Source organism: Salvelinus sp. IW2-2015, linkage group LG9, assembly GCF_002910315.2.
Source record: "Salvelinus sp. IW2-2015 linkage group LG9, ASM291031v2, whole genome shotgun sequence".
Lineage (NCBI taxonomy): Eukaryota > Metazoa > Chordata > Actinopteri > Salmoniformes > Salmonidae > Salvelinus > Salvelinus sp. IW2-2015.
In genome coordinates this window covers 1,378,724-1,394,164 of record NC_036849.1, presented here as the reverse complement: position 1 = coordinate 1,394,164, position 15,441 = coordinate 1,378,724, and the positions used below count along the sequence as shown (strand labels likewise).

Below are 15,441 nucleotides of genomic sequence, written 5' to 3'. Positions count from 1 at the left end.
CCTGAGATTTTAGACGAAATCTGGACACTTTGCACACACACATGCATACGCACACACACACACACACACAAACCATATATAACATATTACGCCACTGACAAAAAGAGGCCCTGCTCGGTCGATTGGAATAAATGAAAAACTCTCATCGATCTATTAAGCCATATATATTTTTGAGAGAGGGGTACTGACATCCCCCAATGCACCGCCTATGATTGGCTCTTTCTCCCTTACTCAAATCATAAAAGGAAAATAAAATAGTCAACGATTCCAATCTCCATCTCCCCCCCACCCTCCCTCTCTCTCTGTTGGGTGGAGCCCATAACAATCATCATGAATAAGATGCCCAGTCATAATTCCTGCTCGTATTCAAATCCATTTCCTGCTTTTCGCCGGGCCTGTCAGACGAGGTCATTGCTTGCGTATCACACCTCTTCATCTTTTGTCAGGGTCCATCATAAGGCCCCGACAGCCGCAAGATGGATATCAAACCAAACGAGGGATCCATCTCCATCTCTCAACTCTTCCATCTCTCTATCCCTCCATCCTTCAGCCAAACGGCCCTATTCATTCAGATGTGCTCAGACAGCTAGCGCTAACGGAGATCTTAGACAAAGCATAAACACACACACACACAGAGACAGAGACAGAGACACAGAGAGCGAGAGAGAGACACAGAGAGCGAGAGAGAGACACAGAGAGCGAGAGACAGAGAGAGAGACAGAGACAGAGACAGACAGAGAGAGACAGAGAGAGACAGAGAGAGACAGAGAGAGACAGAGAGAGAGAGAGAATATAAATTATACCAGAAAGAGAAAGAGAAAGAGAGCGAGACATATCCATCCCTGCAGCTCGTTTTTGTTTATTTGCTTATTATATTATTTATTCCAAACAGAGAACTATGAAAAAAACACCCAAAGGCAAATTTTGTAAGAGGTACTATTTCATTTGAACCTTAAATTGATTCTCCCACCTTAGATGTGGAATCAATCTACGTTTTTACATATCATGTATCCCCCCCCATCTTTAAAGGAGTTGAACTCTGTAATCATGGTCTAAACGGAGAACCAGAGAAGAGGGAGTGAGAGAGAGAGAGGAGTGAAAGAGAGAGAAGAGGACACGGGGAAGAGGAAAAGAGAGGAGTTTCCCAGAAATCCTGTTTCTCGGAAGAGGAAATTACAGCCATCTTACAATGTCTGTCAGGTCCCAATGGGAACTCAACACACAAACGGAGAATCCAGACACCTCAAATTACCTCTCAGCATGAGAGAGAAAGAAAGAGAGAGGAGAGAGAAGAGAGAGAAAGCACTATTGAACCCACAACCTGGCCATTCCCAGCGCCACACGCTTACCAACTAGACCTGAAGGCAGCAACACACTCACAGTCTCCACAACTTCCCTGCCGGTTCCCTCTCTAATGTACTGGCATTAATTTACAGCGAGATCATTTAACAGGCAATGGAGCTGCTAACAACTCATTTATTAGTATAGCTCAATCAACGTGACTGCCTAGCCTGGTGTACTGTAGCTAGCTACTATAGCTATGTAGGGACTGGGTCCACATGAATGGTGTGTCTGGTAGTGCAGGGGAAGACACATCTTCCTGTTGTCGGACTGTCGGATGACGCAACTTTCTGTCAATAGACACCGCAACAACAGACCGCGTGTGTGTGTCGGGAAGAGACGGGCAGACGTGTGTTTGTGTACTGCGCGTGTGCTCGCATGTAACATTCCCTTTAAGTGTCATAGTTTATCATGTATGGCCTTCCAAGAAAGTATGGCCTCCGTAATACAAAACCATTTCTGAGAAAGAGGGGAAGATGGACAGAGAGAGAGAGAGAGAGAAGGAATGAGAATCTGTGCTTGTTGTTTTTCCCTACAGAGGAACGACAGAGCCTAAGTGGAGTCGCCAGAAGGTAAAGTAATGATGGTGGGATCTGAAATAGACATAGAGCCTTGCGGGTTGTACGCAGGCGGGCGGGCACACACACACACACACAAACTGCATTCTTATCAAACACAACAAAGAATCTAAGTGACTAAAACGATGAAAACTCGAATGCCATTAAATATTTGCGTGCATGTGCGCGCATGCGGTGTGTGTGTGTGTGTGTGTGTGGTTTGGTGCAGGTTTCTGAGTGTTTTTTTGTCCTATCTATTAACAATGCCAGTGTGACCTTTGAGGGGTAAATGATAACAAGCCAAGCTACTAATTTAATTACATTCATTGAATAATGAGACTTGTTAACGGGCCTGAGGCCTTGGCTAGCTCTCACAACAACAGCCCAGGAACAGGAGTCCTTGAAATAAAATGTGTATTGTGATTTTTACAAAGAAAGTGTGTGGTTGCGAGTGCATGTGTGCATCCGTGCCTCCTTGTGCTTGTGTGTATGTGTGTGTGTAACCCCAACACCTCTGGTTCCAGGTCGAACCAGGGTGAATAAGCTGGCCCTAGGTCTAAAACCCCACACCTCTTAGATTAGCAGCACCGCTACGATAGCAGGATTAACCATAGCCCACAAAGTAAAGCCAATGGAGAAACCTGCTAGCTAATCCTCCACTGGAATGTTCAATCCATGGGCTCATTATAAAGGGAAAGTAAATAGGTTAGCATTGGATTTGGGCCAGCCACCTATCCATCGCTTACGACTTTCTCTCACATAAAAATACAAAATCAATCAACATTTCGCCATTTCGCCTGAGGAAAACTTTGCAGTACATTCACAAATGAAATCCACAAAGGACAAGAGAAAAAAAAACATTGTTTGTAAGATAAGAAAGAAAAAAAATCTAAATGTGGAATAATTTCAGTCAATCCAGTGGAATTCTGGGAGAATTACTCAGATCGGTCTAAGCCTGTGGGAGAGGGGAGAGGGGAGCTTGTTTGATTTCCCTCCAGCTGGACTCTGTTCTCCGGATCTGTTTCCCAGTCCTACCTCTAACAGGATGATACTGTAATGCCACCTCGTGGTGAAACATTGTGGCTGCACAGTAAAAATAAAATGGCCTCTTAAAATCATTGGGAGCATTTTGAGTTGTAATTATGAAAGAAAGAACAGTTAATTGGCTCACTAGGCCCCCATTAGTCACTGTCAGAGGCATTCAGATCAATGGTTCAGCCCAGCCAAACACACACATACACCCATGCGCACACCATGTGTGTGTGGTGGGTGGTATGTGTGTGCCCAACAATAGCATGGCAACGTCTCATCCTGTCATTCCTGGTAATTTCCCATCTTATCCGATAGAGCGGAGAGCGGAGGGAAAGACAGATATTTGTGCGGACTGGCAGACCTGACACATGCATTACTCTCCTCGCATTATTTAATTAAGTCACTCCATATCTCCACTAACGCACTTTTAATACAGCGGCTGGCGGAAATACGGGACAAGCAAAACCTCTTTGTCATGAAGGGGAGGGGGAGGAGAGAGGAAAGAAGCGGGGGGGGGGAGAGAGAGGGAAAGAAGCGGAAGGGGAGGAGAGAGGGAAGCAGGGAGGGATGGAGGAGGGGACAGAGACAACAAATGAGCACAATCCACCTGTCAGTCTTAAATCACAAGAAGGTCAACTTGGCTGATGTGCACTACAGAACCAAAGAGAAAGACCAATCACCTATAACCATCTCTCTGCTGTACTGTGGACATAGCTCATAGGACTGAGGTTGTAAGGGGGAGAGTCTGTGTGTCTTGTCTGTCTGGTCTGGTCTGGTCTGGTCTGGTCTGGTCTGGTCTGGTCTGGTCTGGTCTGGTCTGGTCTGGTCTGTCTGTCTGTCTGTCTGTCTGTCTGTCTGTCTGTCTGTCTGTCTGTCTGTCTGTCTGTCTGTCTCTGTCTGTCTGTCTGTCTGTCTGTCTGTCTGTCTGTCTGTCTGTCAGGGTGAAAGTAAGGCGGTATGGTCCGGCACGGCATCCCAGCAAAAAAAGGGGGGGGGGGGGGGGTACGCCATACCGGGAAAACATGATAATGAAAACAAAATGTCAAGAAAACTGTAGGCTACCACACCATTATCTATTATGACTTTATGTCAGAGGCATGACAAATTAGCTAATGGAAATGGGTGGACAGCCTAAGCTCTAAAATGTAATGTAGTTGGAAGACACCGAAATTTTGCCAGGACAGAGATGAGTGGGCGACACCGAGACGTGCACGGACGCATTCACTCTGGCCTAATGACAATCGCCAAATATCATTACACTTTTTGGTGTTTTGTGAAACAGATGTCTCTTTCCAATGGAGTGGATGAACATGAGCGGGTAGCCTAGTAAAGTAGCCCTTTGAAGTGCTTGCTTGACAATCAGACAAAAAACATGACTGATGATGACTGACGTTACGCCACACTAAAAGGTAATACATTATAAAAGTTAAATGACAAATCTTTAGATCCTGTTGAATTAATAGGGATTCTATACGTAATTCTATGATTCAAATGTGCCGTACCGGGAATGTTTTGGTGAAGCGTGTACACACATAGGAGGTCCCATACCGGGAAGAAATTAAATCTACTTTCACCGCTGGTGTGTGTGTGTGTGTGTGTGTGTGTGTGTGTGTGTGTGTGTGTGTGTGTGTGTGTGTGTGTGTGTGTTTGTGTGTGTGTGTGTCAGATTGATTGTCAGTGTGAGTGAGTGTCAGTGTCGTCAGTGTGAGCGTGAGGGTGTGAGGGAGAGAGATACAACACACACAGGATAGTAAGCCAAATAATAACACTTGAAGATCACACTTGGCTTCTTCCTGCGTCTTTTCAAAGACACCGTTTAACCTCCTTGAGACTTACTGTCACTTGAGTCAGTTGTTAATTACATCAGCGACAGAGTCGGTGACTTAGTGTTACTCCAACATGACCTTGTAGCTAAACAGCCTTCTCCAAGCCTTGATGAGACCATTATCTAAGTAAGATATAGACCGACTAATACCAAACGTCAACAATAAGTTATACGTAATAACACACAGCCTCCATGGGGCCTCTGGCACCGCATTATACAGAGATTCCTCTAGTGTATGTTTGAGAGTAATTTAATGGATAAACCGATGGATTTGCGCAGGCCAACGAAACGTAAATGAATCACCCGTTATGAAGCTCGATGTCGAGGTGAAGCTCAACGATCCAAGCCTCTCTGGTGGACTTGTATACACACTTGCGTCTTAGGCATTTAGTGTGCGCTACTTTCTAAGACGACTCGGGGCTGGATTCAATCAGATTTGATGTTTATAAGGTTACTGCCCACTCGAACATACCTTTTGGGGGATATTATTGGGGGAAATGGCTATTAGGTGTGCTTGTCGGGCATCTTTATAAGGTCAGGTGACAGGTCAGCTTATGGTCACCTGATAGGTTACCTGACACAGAGGGCATCTTGGGTAGAACTAGTTTCCATTAAATAATTCTGATTACTGTGTAAATACTACAATGGGGATTTGATTGAATTTAGCCCTTTTAGGTCAGAATATGAGGGACTGTGTCTAGCACCACTAGTGGCTGTGAAATCTCTGAAAACACCCCAGAAAGGAAAGAAACAGCGATTACCTTTAGACGTCTTCAGAGGATTCTCCAAAATGTGTGTGTGTGTGTGTGTGTGTGTGCGTACAGCAGTGGAGGCTGCTAAGGGGAGGACGGCTCATAATAAAGGCTGGAGTGGATCTAATAACACATTCCAGCCGTTATTATGTGCCGCCATCCCTTCAGCAGCCGCCACTGATGTACAGTGTGTGTGTGTTCAACGTGCATGCGTCTCTGTGCGTTTGCGTGTATAGACAATGAACAGCACTCACGATCATTGCACTGAGTGCCGGTGTAGGAGGTCATGGAACAGTCGCAGGTGTAGTTCTCCCACTGCTGGATACAGACGCCCATGTTGGCACATGAGTCCTCTTGGCAGGTGGTGCTAGGACCTACAGGTGGCAGAGCAGAGCCATGTGATACCCAGGCACGGGTGTGAGCACTAGCCAACAGCTCCCCAACAGGTGCCATGCAGAGGTGTCAGTGCACATCAGTGGGCCATGCACTAGTCAGGTTAGTATAGGTAACAGTACATTACATTACTTCCAAAGGCGTTATAGTACCGTAGAGGTACACCAAAACTGAAGAAAAAGAAAAACCACACGGCATTCCCTCCAAGTAGGTTTTTAGTAAGACTTTTAGTGCACAGACATTGAACAGAGTACTGGACGTGTTTTCAACATGGCTGGTTGATGAGAGAGAACTGGCGGATTCAGACAAGCTGACTAGGGTCCCGTTTTCTCATATTGAGTGGCTCTGTAACAGTGTTATTACATGGTAAGTACTACCTGTACACAGGCACTGTCCACAGTGTAGGCACATGTACTTAAATAGTAGTTACAATGACTATAACAATGTTATTTGATTATAGTTATATGTGAGGAATTGTTAGTGTGTTTGCCAGTCTTTTACATTGTGCAAGCCACAACCTTATTCAATACGTAAATACTGTGGAACAAGATGTAGCTATACACTGTAAATCCATTGCGCCTGTTCATGTCAGCCCCATGTGAATACACAGTTTTAGAGCCACCAGAGGTTAATATGAAGTGTGACCCGGGTGTAAGCTCTCCCATTCTCCCTCCGCCCGCTCCTTGCTCTAGCCAAAACCAGTCTAATGTACAGAGACACTGGGGAAGAGTTACCACATGGGAACAACATGGACAGGAAAGAAGATCCGAGATAAGAGACAAAACATTTTATAGCAAAGTGGTGCACATAGCTAGGATATGTGTTTTTGTTATATAAATGTTGGTGTGGAAGTGTCCAGATAAGTCCAGGGCTGTGTTTCATTCCAGAAAGGTGTTCCCTTCCCCTCTGCCCTCGTCCACTGCCCTTCACGGAACCAAGACAACGGGTCAGACCCTATCCAGTTCTGTCGGAGGGAGTGAGCGAGGGAATATCGGAGGATGCAATACGTGCGGAATGAAACGCAGTCCAAATGAGAACTTGAGGCTCACCACCTTCTACAGACTCATCCCACGTTTTTGCACGTTTATTTAAAAGGGAATGCAGTGTCTACTGTGCAGTAGTGCAAAACCAATTCAGTGGGAATCGGGACAATATTCCCACCGGAAACGGAAAACCATGTGAAAAAAAGATAACTGCAAATAAACTGGGTTTAAGTGCAATTTTCTTGTGCAAGACCATAATGAAACAAAAAAGTAGTAGAAATAGAACAAAATCATAGTAGGCTAAAAGTGCATTTATTGTGTAATGCAAAGTGCAGCGGAACTTAGATTTATGCAAGATAAAATGATTCACTTCATGTTTTTTTTTCTACAGGCACCAAATTAGCTACAGACATCGATTTTTTTCTCTCCCAGTAACCTGAAATAAATCTATCCATAAATAAGTAGTAATAATACAAGCCGTAAGTGATGATTGTAAGCATTATGGCAAGTCAGCTTCCCAGTTTAAATCTATATTCTATTAATCAACCTGAACACATTCTCAGGGGAAACATATATTAATATTGCTCAGCTGTAGCAGTAGATACATTTTTTCATCTGGGTGGGAATCATTTTCTCCCCAAAATATGGCCTAAAAACCCCTCGGAGTGGACTTTTTGATATGCATAAACGTCTCTAAAACACAAACAGTCTCCAGCCTGCATTGATAGCATGTAAAAGCTGCTGCCGCATTCTAATGAAATTAGCTGTCAGACTGGCGGAATCTCAGATTGAATGTAGGCGACCGTTTCTTTAATTAGTGTGCTAATCACACTGGCCTATCAGGGAGCATCCACACTCTGGGGCTAAAAGCATCTGAGGCGGAAGGGGGAGTGTGTGTGTGTGTGTGTGTGTGTGTGTGTGTGTGTGTGTGTGTGTGTGTGTGTGTGTGTGTGTGTGTGTGTGTGTGTGTGTGTGTGTGTGTGTGTGTGCATGTGTGTGTGTAGGTGTGTGTACATGCGTGTCTGCCTTTCTGCTGTATGCATGTGTGTGTGTGTGTGTGTGTGTGTGGCGACCCACGGTGCGAGACTTAATGGATTCTTCTGTGACGCTGCCCAGACAGGCGGGAACAGCAACGCTCTCCGTCTAACAACATTAGCATAAAACAAGTACACGGCTCGATACAGAAAAACAAGATCTGCAGACATAATTATACAGGCCGGCTAATGTTTTATTTATGCAAAAGCTCTCCATCGCAATCATTAGTCTGTCTCCCTGCCTGCCCGCCTGCCTGTGAAGTGAGGGTACGACGTAACACTAGCAACCGCTACCTACCATTCTCCAGAAGTGAACCATTTTATAACAAGCACATAGCCAGCCACAGAGAAGCTTTCAATACCTGGCCATGTTTGCAGTGGATTGTGCTTAAATGTACACTGTGCAAGGTGACATCATCATACACAGCGGAGAGACTTCTTGCTTTACCACCAACGACATCAGACTTTAAATCAACCAAGACTGCTATTGACTCCGAACTAATTGCGCTCTACCTCGAGGCATGCCAAAATGTGGAATCTTGGCAAATTACAATGTTTTTGTTGTTGATTTCCGTAAACAGGAAGTCACCCCGCTGTATATGATGATGTCATCTTGCTGAGAGTATCTTTAAGCCAAGGCATTATTCTTTAGTGAGTGGTGACACATAACATTACACACAGCATCTTTGGGCCAAGCTCAGAATGGAATTTGAACCTTCTACCTTGTAGGTCAGCTTTGGTGAAACCAACTTTGTTAGCGAAAAGAACAGAAAGTGAAAAACGATAAAATAAGGTTAGTAGGTGGCCAATGACTGTCGGTTAATAAAGCAAGCGCTTTACTAACATAGACATGCCCTTTAACCTCTCTAAGGAAGGGGTCAGGGGTCAGGGCTACACTACCATGACAACCAAACTATAAGGAGACATGAAACAGATGGAAACAGTACAGAGAAAACATGTAGATGAAGATGGTTATGGATTGGAGATTTTTGGGCCTATTGAGACACATTGTATATTGTCACATCAACAAATGAAGGCCTATTTGGAAGGGCACTGCATCATCGGTTTAGCTACATGTTTACCTGTTTAGTCATTGCACATAATTCAGACACACTTTACTAAAATATTCATATTCAAGTGAAAATGACAACAGGAAATAACAAACAGACATCTGCATGGAAACCTGCAAAGGAATATGACGAAAGCATATATTTTCATTTGACACGAATAAGGTATTTAATCAAACCCAATTAGGATTTTTAAACATTTTGTAGGTTTATACTTAAAAGCATAATGGGACCATTGCTGCTCAAGAGTGATGAAAACACAAAGGTTAGTATGCATATGTTTTACAATGAAGGAATGAGGACAAACGACACAAGACGGTTCAGGGATGACGTGAGTCACAGAAACAATGAAATACAGTTTAACACTAATTTTGTTGACCTTCAGATTAAACTTAATTGCATTGTTGCCTACAGTAATGAATGAGAGCTGCATTGGACAATTAGGCACTAATGCTCTTCAAGGCCTCTAGTTCTCAGCTTTCAGCTCAGTACCCCAATGGTCGAGGCTTTAGCGCCATCTAGCGAGGGTTTTCTTCAATTACAATAAACTATGCCTTACATTTAAAGTTTCGGACTATGATGCTCCCCAAATAGCCGACTACAAGTCCATTGTTGATCCCTGATTAAAACTGCATGACCATATTATAATTAAAGGGTCACATTGTTTTGTCATTAACTGTGAATAGGGGAGCCTAAAGTAATAAAGCAGATTCGCGACTATTTGTGTTTGTTCGTTTGTAATTGAAGTTGCCTATTTATTCATGGTCAACGCTATGGAGGATCCTTGGGAAGTCCCTAACCATTACCCCTACCACTAACCATTAAACTTACCTAACCACAACCTTAACCGTTATCTTAACCATTTAAAATGTAAACTTTGATGGGGTACGGATGTCCCAAGGAACACGGATAGAACGGACTATTTATTCATGTTCTGATAAAAGCTCACAATCGTATGTGTTAGCAAAAGTGTTTCTTTACGTGCATGCTTAAACCAAGTCATCACGTTGCTTATTTGACATTTAAAAAAAAACACTGTTTAGTTTGTAACATTTCGGTCAACTCGCCACGCTTCTGGGTCTTCATGTTGGGCGTTATAGAGACGCCTAATCTCATGCATTACTTTACCTGGACCCAGTTTCCCGTAGTGATGGAATTGAGGCTTTACCAGTGTTTTAATGACGCATCTTTTCCAAAGACACCGCGCAGGGAAAAAAACTTCGCTAAGAGGCTACGTATGCTTGATCTGAATTGTGTGATGCAATTTCGATGCACGCAGAGGCCAAATTGCGGTCCATACCTCATGCGGTGCGCCTCTCAAAGTTTTTAACAACCCGGAGGGGCTCCATTTGGCGCAATAAGAATGAAAGCCCTGACTTCTGCAGAGACCATATCACAGTAAATGCTGTACGGCCAATGCAGACGTCAGATTGACCGTGCACCGACTTTCAGTGTGTTGTTGGAGCATGGGTAGATACTGATAGTCTCGGATAAGCTTTCTCCATTCAAACCTACATTATAGGCCTACTTATTCCACAATAGGCCTACTGACGACGGATCAACTCATATTAGGATTACCACCTATAGTTGCAAATATTGAGGCAGGGCATTATAATGCTTAGGCCTACCCTATAACAATGTACTAAAATCAGAATTGTGCACATGTTGTCACACAGTATTAAATATGTCGAGGCAAACATTTGACAGTGTAGTATAGAATTAGCCGAACAGAACTCAACTGACTGAACTATATAGGACTATGTAGCCTAACCTAAGTTTTTATGCAGTGATCTCGGATTTTCATTTTAAGCATATTTTTTATTCTTGTCTTGTTTGTAACAATAGCAAAGACATTGGCAACCGCGTGGTGAACTTCATTCCGAAGATATCACCGGCCAGAGACAGATAAACAGCTTGATTTTATGTTTAGCCGGGAGGTCTTCTGCGTATAAAGTGATGCAAAAGGGCATCGCATACGCCTCGATCACACCTACTGTACCATTGCACAAAATGGTATGTACGCGTCGTCATCTGGATATGTGTGCAATAAAAGTTAAACATTCACCTTCTGCTACCATTGCTGTCAAGCCGTCTACACACGCAGTTTGATGCAGCACACAGAACACACTGCAATTGCCTCTGCGATGTCCTTCTGATGTACCGAAACGTAATTCAATGTGAGTGGGATGGAGGCGTTGGCTGTTGTACAAGTGGTCTGAGGCAGTCCGTAAATACGAACATTTAGTAAGTACAACTTTAGTAAGAATGGTTTTTAGTAAGAATGATTTAAACAATGCTCCTATGAATGTTCTAAGATGAACTTAACCTGAACATGCTTATGGGAAACCGGGCCCAGTGTAGTTCCCACAGGCTGTTTGGGATCATTCATTCTGATAGTGTTGTTGGTTGTGTATAGACAATGTTGAGTTGTTTTAGCGTCCCAGGTAGGCTATAGACCAGGGTTTCCTAACTGGTGGCCAGCAGGCCGAATTTGGCTTGCGGGTGGATTTATTTGCCCCACCCAGGTTTTCTGAGCAAATGTATTTACCATTTTTTTTTAAATTGTTGGACATAAAACACCAGGAAATCAGCTCCAAGTGATTTGAATTTGGGGAATACTTGGGAACAGATTTCCAAAATTCAAATCACTTGGAGCTGATTTCCTGTATGTCCAACAATAATAAAAAATATTTAAAAAAGCATAATAACATGTGATCGTATACAAATGTAAGCAAGGTTTGAAATGATTATGTTAAATATTACATCTGTTTGGGATTTTTTATCGGTCAATTTGAAGCCTACAAATGAATTAATAGCAATTATGTCCCCCCACCACCATCCGCTCAATAAAAAAAGTGGCTGGCGGCTGAATATTGTTGATGATCCCTGCTCTAGACTCGGCTGCGAGTCTTTCTGCAGTTTTGCAGTGTTTGGGTGTTTTGCCTGCCATCAGGTTGCTAGTAATTAACTTTGGTTCATTTTTGTTGAACTTGAAACTTTTTGTACTACAACAAATTTTTACCTTGAAATCATGGACTGTCATTTTTTTTTGTGTGCCTACAACACTGTTCATAAAATCATAGTTTTTGATCATGCTGATCATCTGCTGTTGAACTATGTGCTCCAAAACCCAACTGACTACCCTGCCATTATTCTTGACAGGAAAGTTCATTACATGACAATGATTTAGCAAAAGAATAAGTGAAAATACACACACCGACGCAAATATGCGCGCACACATTCTCACAACCACTCACAGACAAACACATTACAACAAAGAATAAATGCCATGGATGTGATACAACAGAAGACCAAATAAATATGACGTATGAGCTTTTATTGTGAAGATTAAATAAACAGATATTTCACACATACATCACGGAGTATACTGTATCTCCCAAAGTAACATTCAGACTTGTAATGAGAGGAAGACTTACGGGGGATATAACTATTGAGTTGTAGATATCCTGTACAATAGTCATAATGTTAAAAGGTACATTAGGTATATACTGCACCGTTATGTGGCTCTCTGATATGGTATTTTCAAAAGAACAAAGAAGAAAACAGAAGAACAGATACGCAACAGATAGATTGAAATCAAAAACAAGATGAGAAAACACTCACACAAAAGAAAAAGGGAAATAAATGTTCAGAAAACAAAGTGATTCACGTGCAAACTCTTATGACTCAGGAAACTCGCCCAACTGACCAAAAACCATATTAACGAAAAATGATACTTGAAGAATAATCAAAAGAGCATAGAGTATTTGCAGCGATAATTCTTAATTTGAATGAAATGTGATGCTAGTGCAAAAATATTTCAATAGGCCGTCTTCGGCTAGTTGATATGCATGGAATATTTAAAATAAACGCTAAACAAACTGAAACTTTTGGCATTTTAGTTGTGTGCGCACATTGCATACAAGCTGTTGTATCATATCTGGGGTTTTCATATGGCTCCATAGAGATATTACAATTCTTATTCATACTATTCTCTATAGTTGTATTGTTGCTTGGGCAAGAATAGCCGATTGCATTTCTAATCTGGATATTAGTACAAACTGTATGTAAATTTGGGTTGTACAGTATAGTGCGTTAAATCAACAAATAGCCAATCTTAGCTATGTATGACAAGGACTTATAATACAGCACAAAATAGTAATTGATCACATGACACTTACATGCCCACACAATCAAACGTTTTGTATACAAAACGGACATAATCAACATACCGGTAGCTCCCTGTCCTGTATGTACAGAAACACTTCTACACAAGTTTTTTCTTTATGTGTATTTTTTGTCTTTCTGAAACATGACTGTAGTTATCAATCATGACGAGCTCCTAAAACACCAATAAAAAAGGTAAACATCTCAAAACAACAAAATCAACAATGGAGCACCTGGTTGTGCTTGTGCTAATGTTTACTCATGTTATTGTAATGCTGCTTTGAGCTGTGCTGATTGTGCGACCAATGTGGCCGATATGAGCTAGGTCTGGTCCTCAAGGTTGAAGTTACCCGTCACCACATATCTATCATTTCCTAACTTCAAACCCTGACTTTATACATTAGGATGAATTAATACTGACCCTTCACCATTGGTTAGGGTCAACATCTACTGTACCTACTGTAACAATGGCAGTTGTTGGTGGTTGTAAATGTCCAGCCCTGCTCTAACTAACTAACAGAGGGCTGTCTGGGTGGTGAGTGAGGTGACCAGCAGTGTTAGTAGGATGGACGAGGGAGCGTAAGGTACAAGGGAGGTGGAGCTACTGTTGGAGTTAAGGAGGAAGAATGGGCTCCCTGAGCTGTCGTTGACGTTTTTGTTGTTTCTGGGGTTGTAGTTTGGGTTGTAGTTTGAGTTTGAGCTGAAGTCCGAGTCGGACATGGTTTTGAGGGAGGGTGTACCTTCGCATCCTCGCTCGATCTGCCCGCTGCGGAACAGCGCGTCCTGGAGGAGGTCAGGGAGGCGGCCGTTGAGGTCCACAGAGGCCAGGCAGCCTTGGAAGCCGTCCCGGGACGCCACCAGCTTGGGCAGGCTACCGTACATACCAGGGCCCAGCCCAGCGATAAACAGGTCACCTGGAGGGAGGAGGAGAGAGGACACCAACATGTACTGACAGAGTCGAGCTTTATCACTAAGTCTTTTATTTTACAGTCCTGGTAATGCTTTGTTTTACGGTCCTGTTTAAGCTGTTATTTGCAAATAGATTATGTTTTTAAAGAGTGTTTTACGATAACTAATTGTAAAAATTCTACATAACCAACCAGGGTGGACGTGTGCGACTCAAAACCACAATAGCCCATTGAGCTAAAGCCCAGGCATTAGCTCTGGGACATGGGTATTCAGGTCTCAAGCAAGGTTAGTCATCCCACATGGTTCACTGAACCACCTCTGTTATATACTCTACCTTTCAGGTCAAGGTTTTTGGCTCCATTGACCACCTGGCTGGTTGCCTTGGCGTCCACCTTCAGCGTGTGGATGTTGCTGTTGTCACGGGTGATGACCACGTTGTGCCACTGGTTGTCATGGAGAGCCCGGTCGCTGTTACCCTTGATGACGTTAGGCCCATTGCCAAGGTCAAACACGTAGTGGATGTACCTGAGGGAGGTCAAAAGTCAGTCTGGTTACTGAATAGAACACCTGCTTGACTGATGGGAGTGGCGCAGCAGAGGAGATGACCTCTAGGCCTCTGTGAGTGGAGTATGGGAACTAGAATATGTCAAAATGGTGACATATAACCATTGTAGTTATACACTACATGGTATGTAGTGTACTACAAAAGTATGTGGACACCTGCTCGTCAAACTTCTCATTCCAAAACCGTGGGCATTAATATGAAGTTGGTCCCCGCTGTGCTGCTATAATAGCCTACACTCTTCTGGGAAAGCTTTCCACTAGATGTTGGAACCTTGCTGCGGGGACATGCTTCCGTTCAGTCACAAGAGCATTAGTGAGATCGGGCACTGATGTTGGGAGATTAGGCCTGGCTCGCAGTCGGCGTTCCAATTCATCCCAAAGGTGTTCGATGGAGTTGAGGTCAGGGCTCTGTGCAGGCCAGTCAAGTTCTTCCACACCGATCTCGACAAACCATTTCTCTATGGACCTCGCTTTGTGCACGTGGGCATTTCGTGCTGAAACAGGAAATGTCCATCCACAAACTGTTGCCACAAAGTTGGAAGTACAGAATCGTCTAGAATGTCATTGTATGCTGTGAGGTTAAGATTTCCCTAAGGGGCCTAGCCCGAACCATGAAAAACAGCCCCAGACCATTATTCCTCCTCCACCAAACTTTACAGTTGGCACTATGCATGCGGACAGGTTGCGTTCTCCTGGCATCCGCCAAACCCAGATTCGTCCGTCGGACTGCCAGATGGTGAAGCATGATTCATCACTCCAATGGCGGCAAACTTTACACCACTCCAGCCAACGCTTGGTATTGCGCATGGTGATCTAC

The 15,441-nt window shown here is 43.4% G+C and overlaps 1 protein-coding gene across 2 annotated transcripts in view; it reads right to left on the bottom strand.

The window, feature by feature from the left end:
• Window positions 1-15,441, bottom strand: part of nrxn3a (neurexin 3a) — a 423,493-nt gene that overhangs the window by 255,572 nt on the left and 152,480 nt on the right. For both annotated transcript variants that reach the window (XM_070445086.1, XM_023993917.2), the window contains 3 exons: window positions 14,395-14,585; window positions 13,892-14,065; window positions 5,762-5,881 (listed from right to left, as the gene is read on the bottom strand). In XM_070445086.1, coding sequence (XP_070301187.1) covers window positions 5,762-5,881; window positions 13,892-14,065; window positions 14,395-14,585 — 485 coding nt within the window. The remainder of the gene's footprint in view (window positions 1-5,761; window positions 5,882-13,891; window positions 14,066-14,394; window positions 14,586-15,441) is intronic.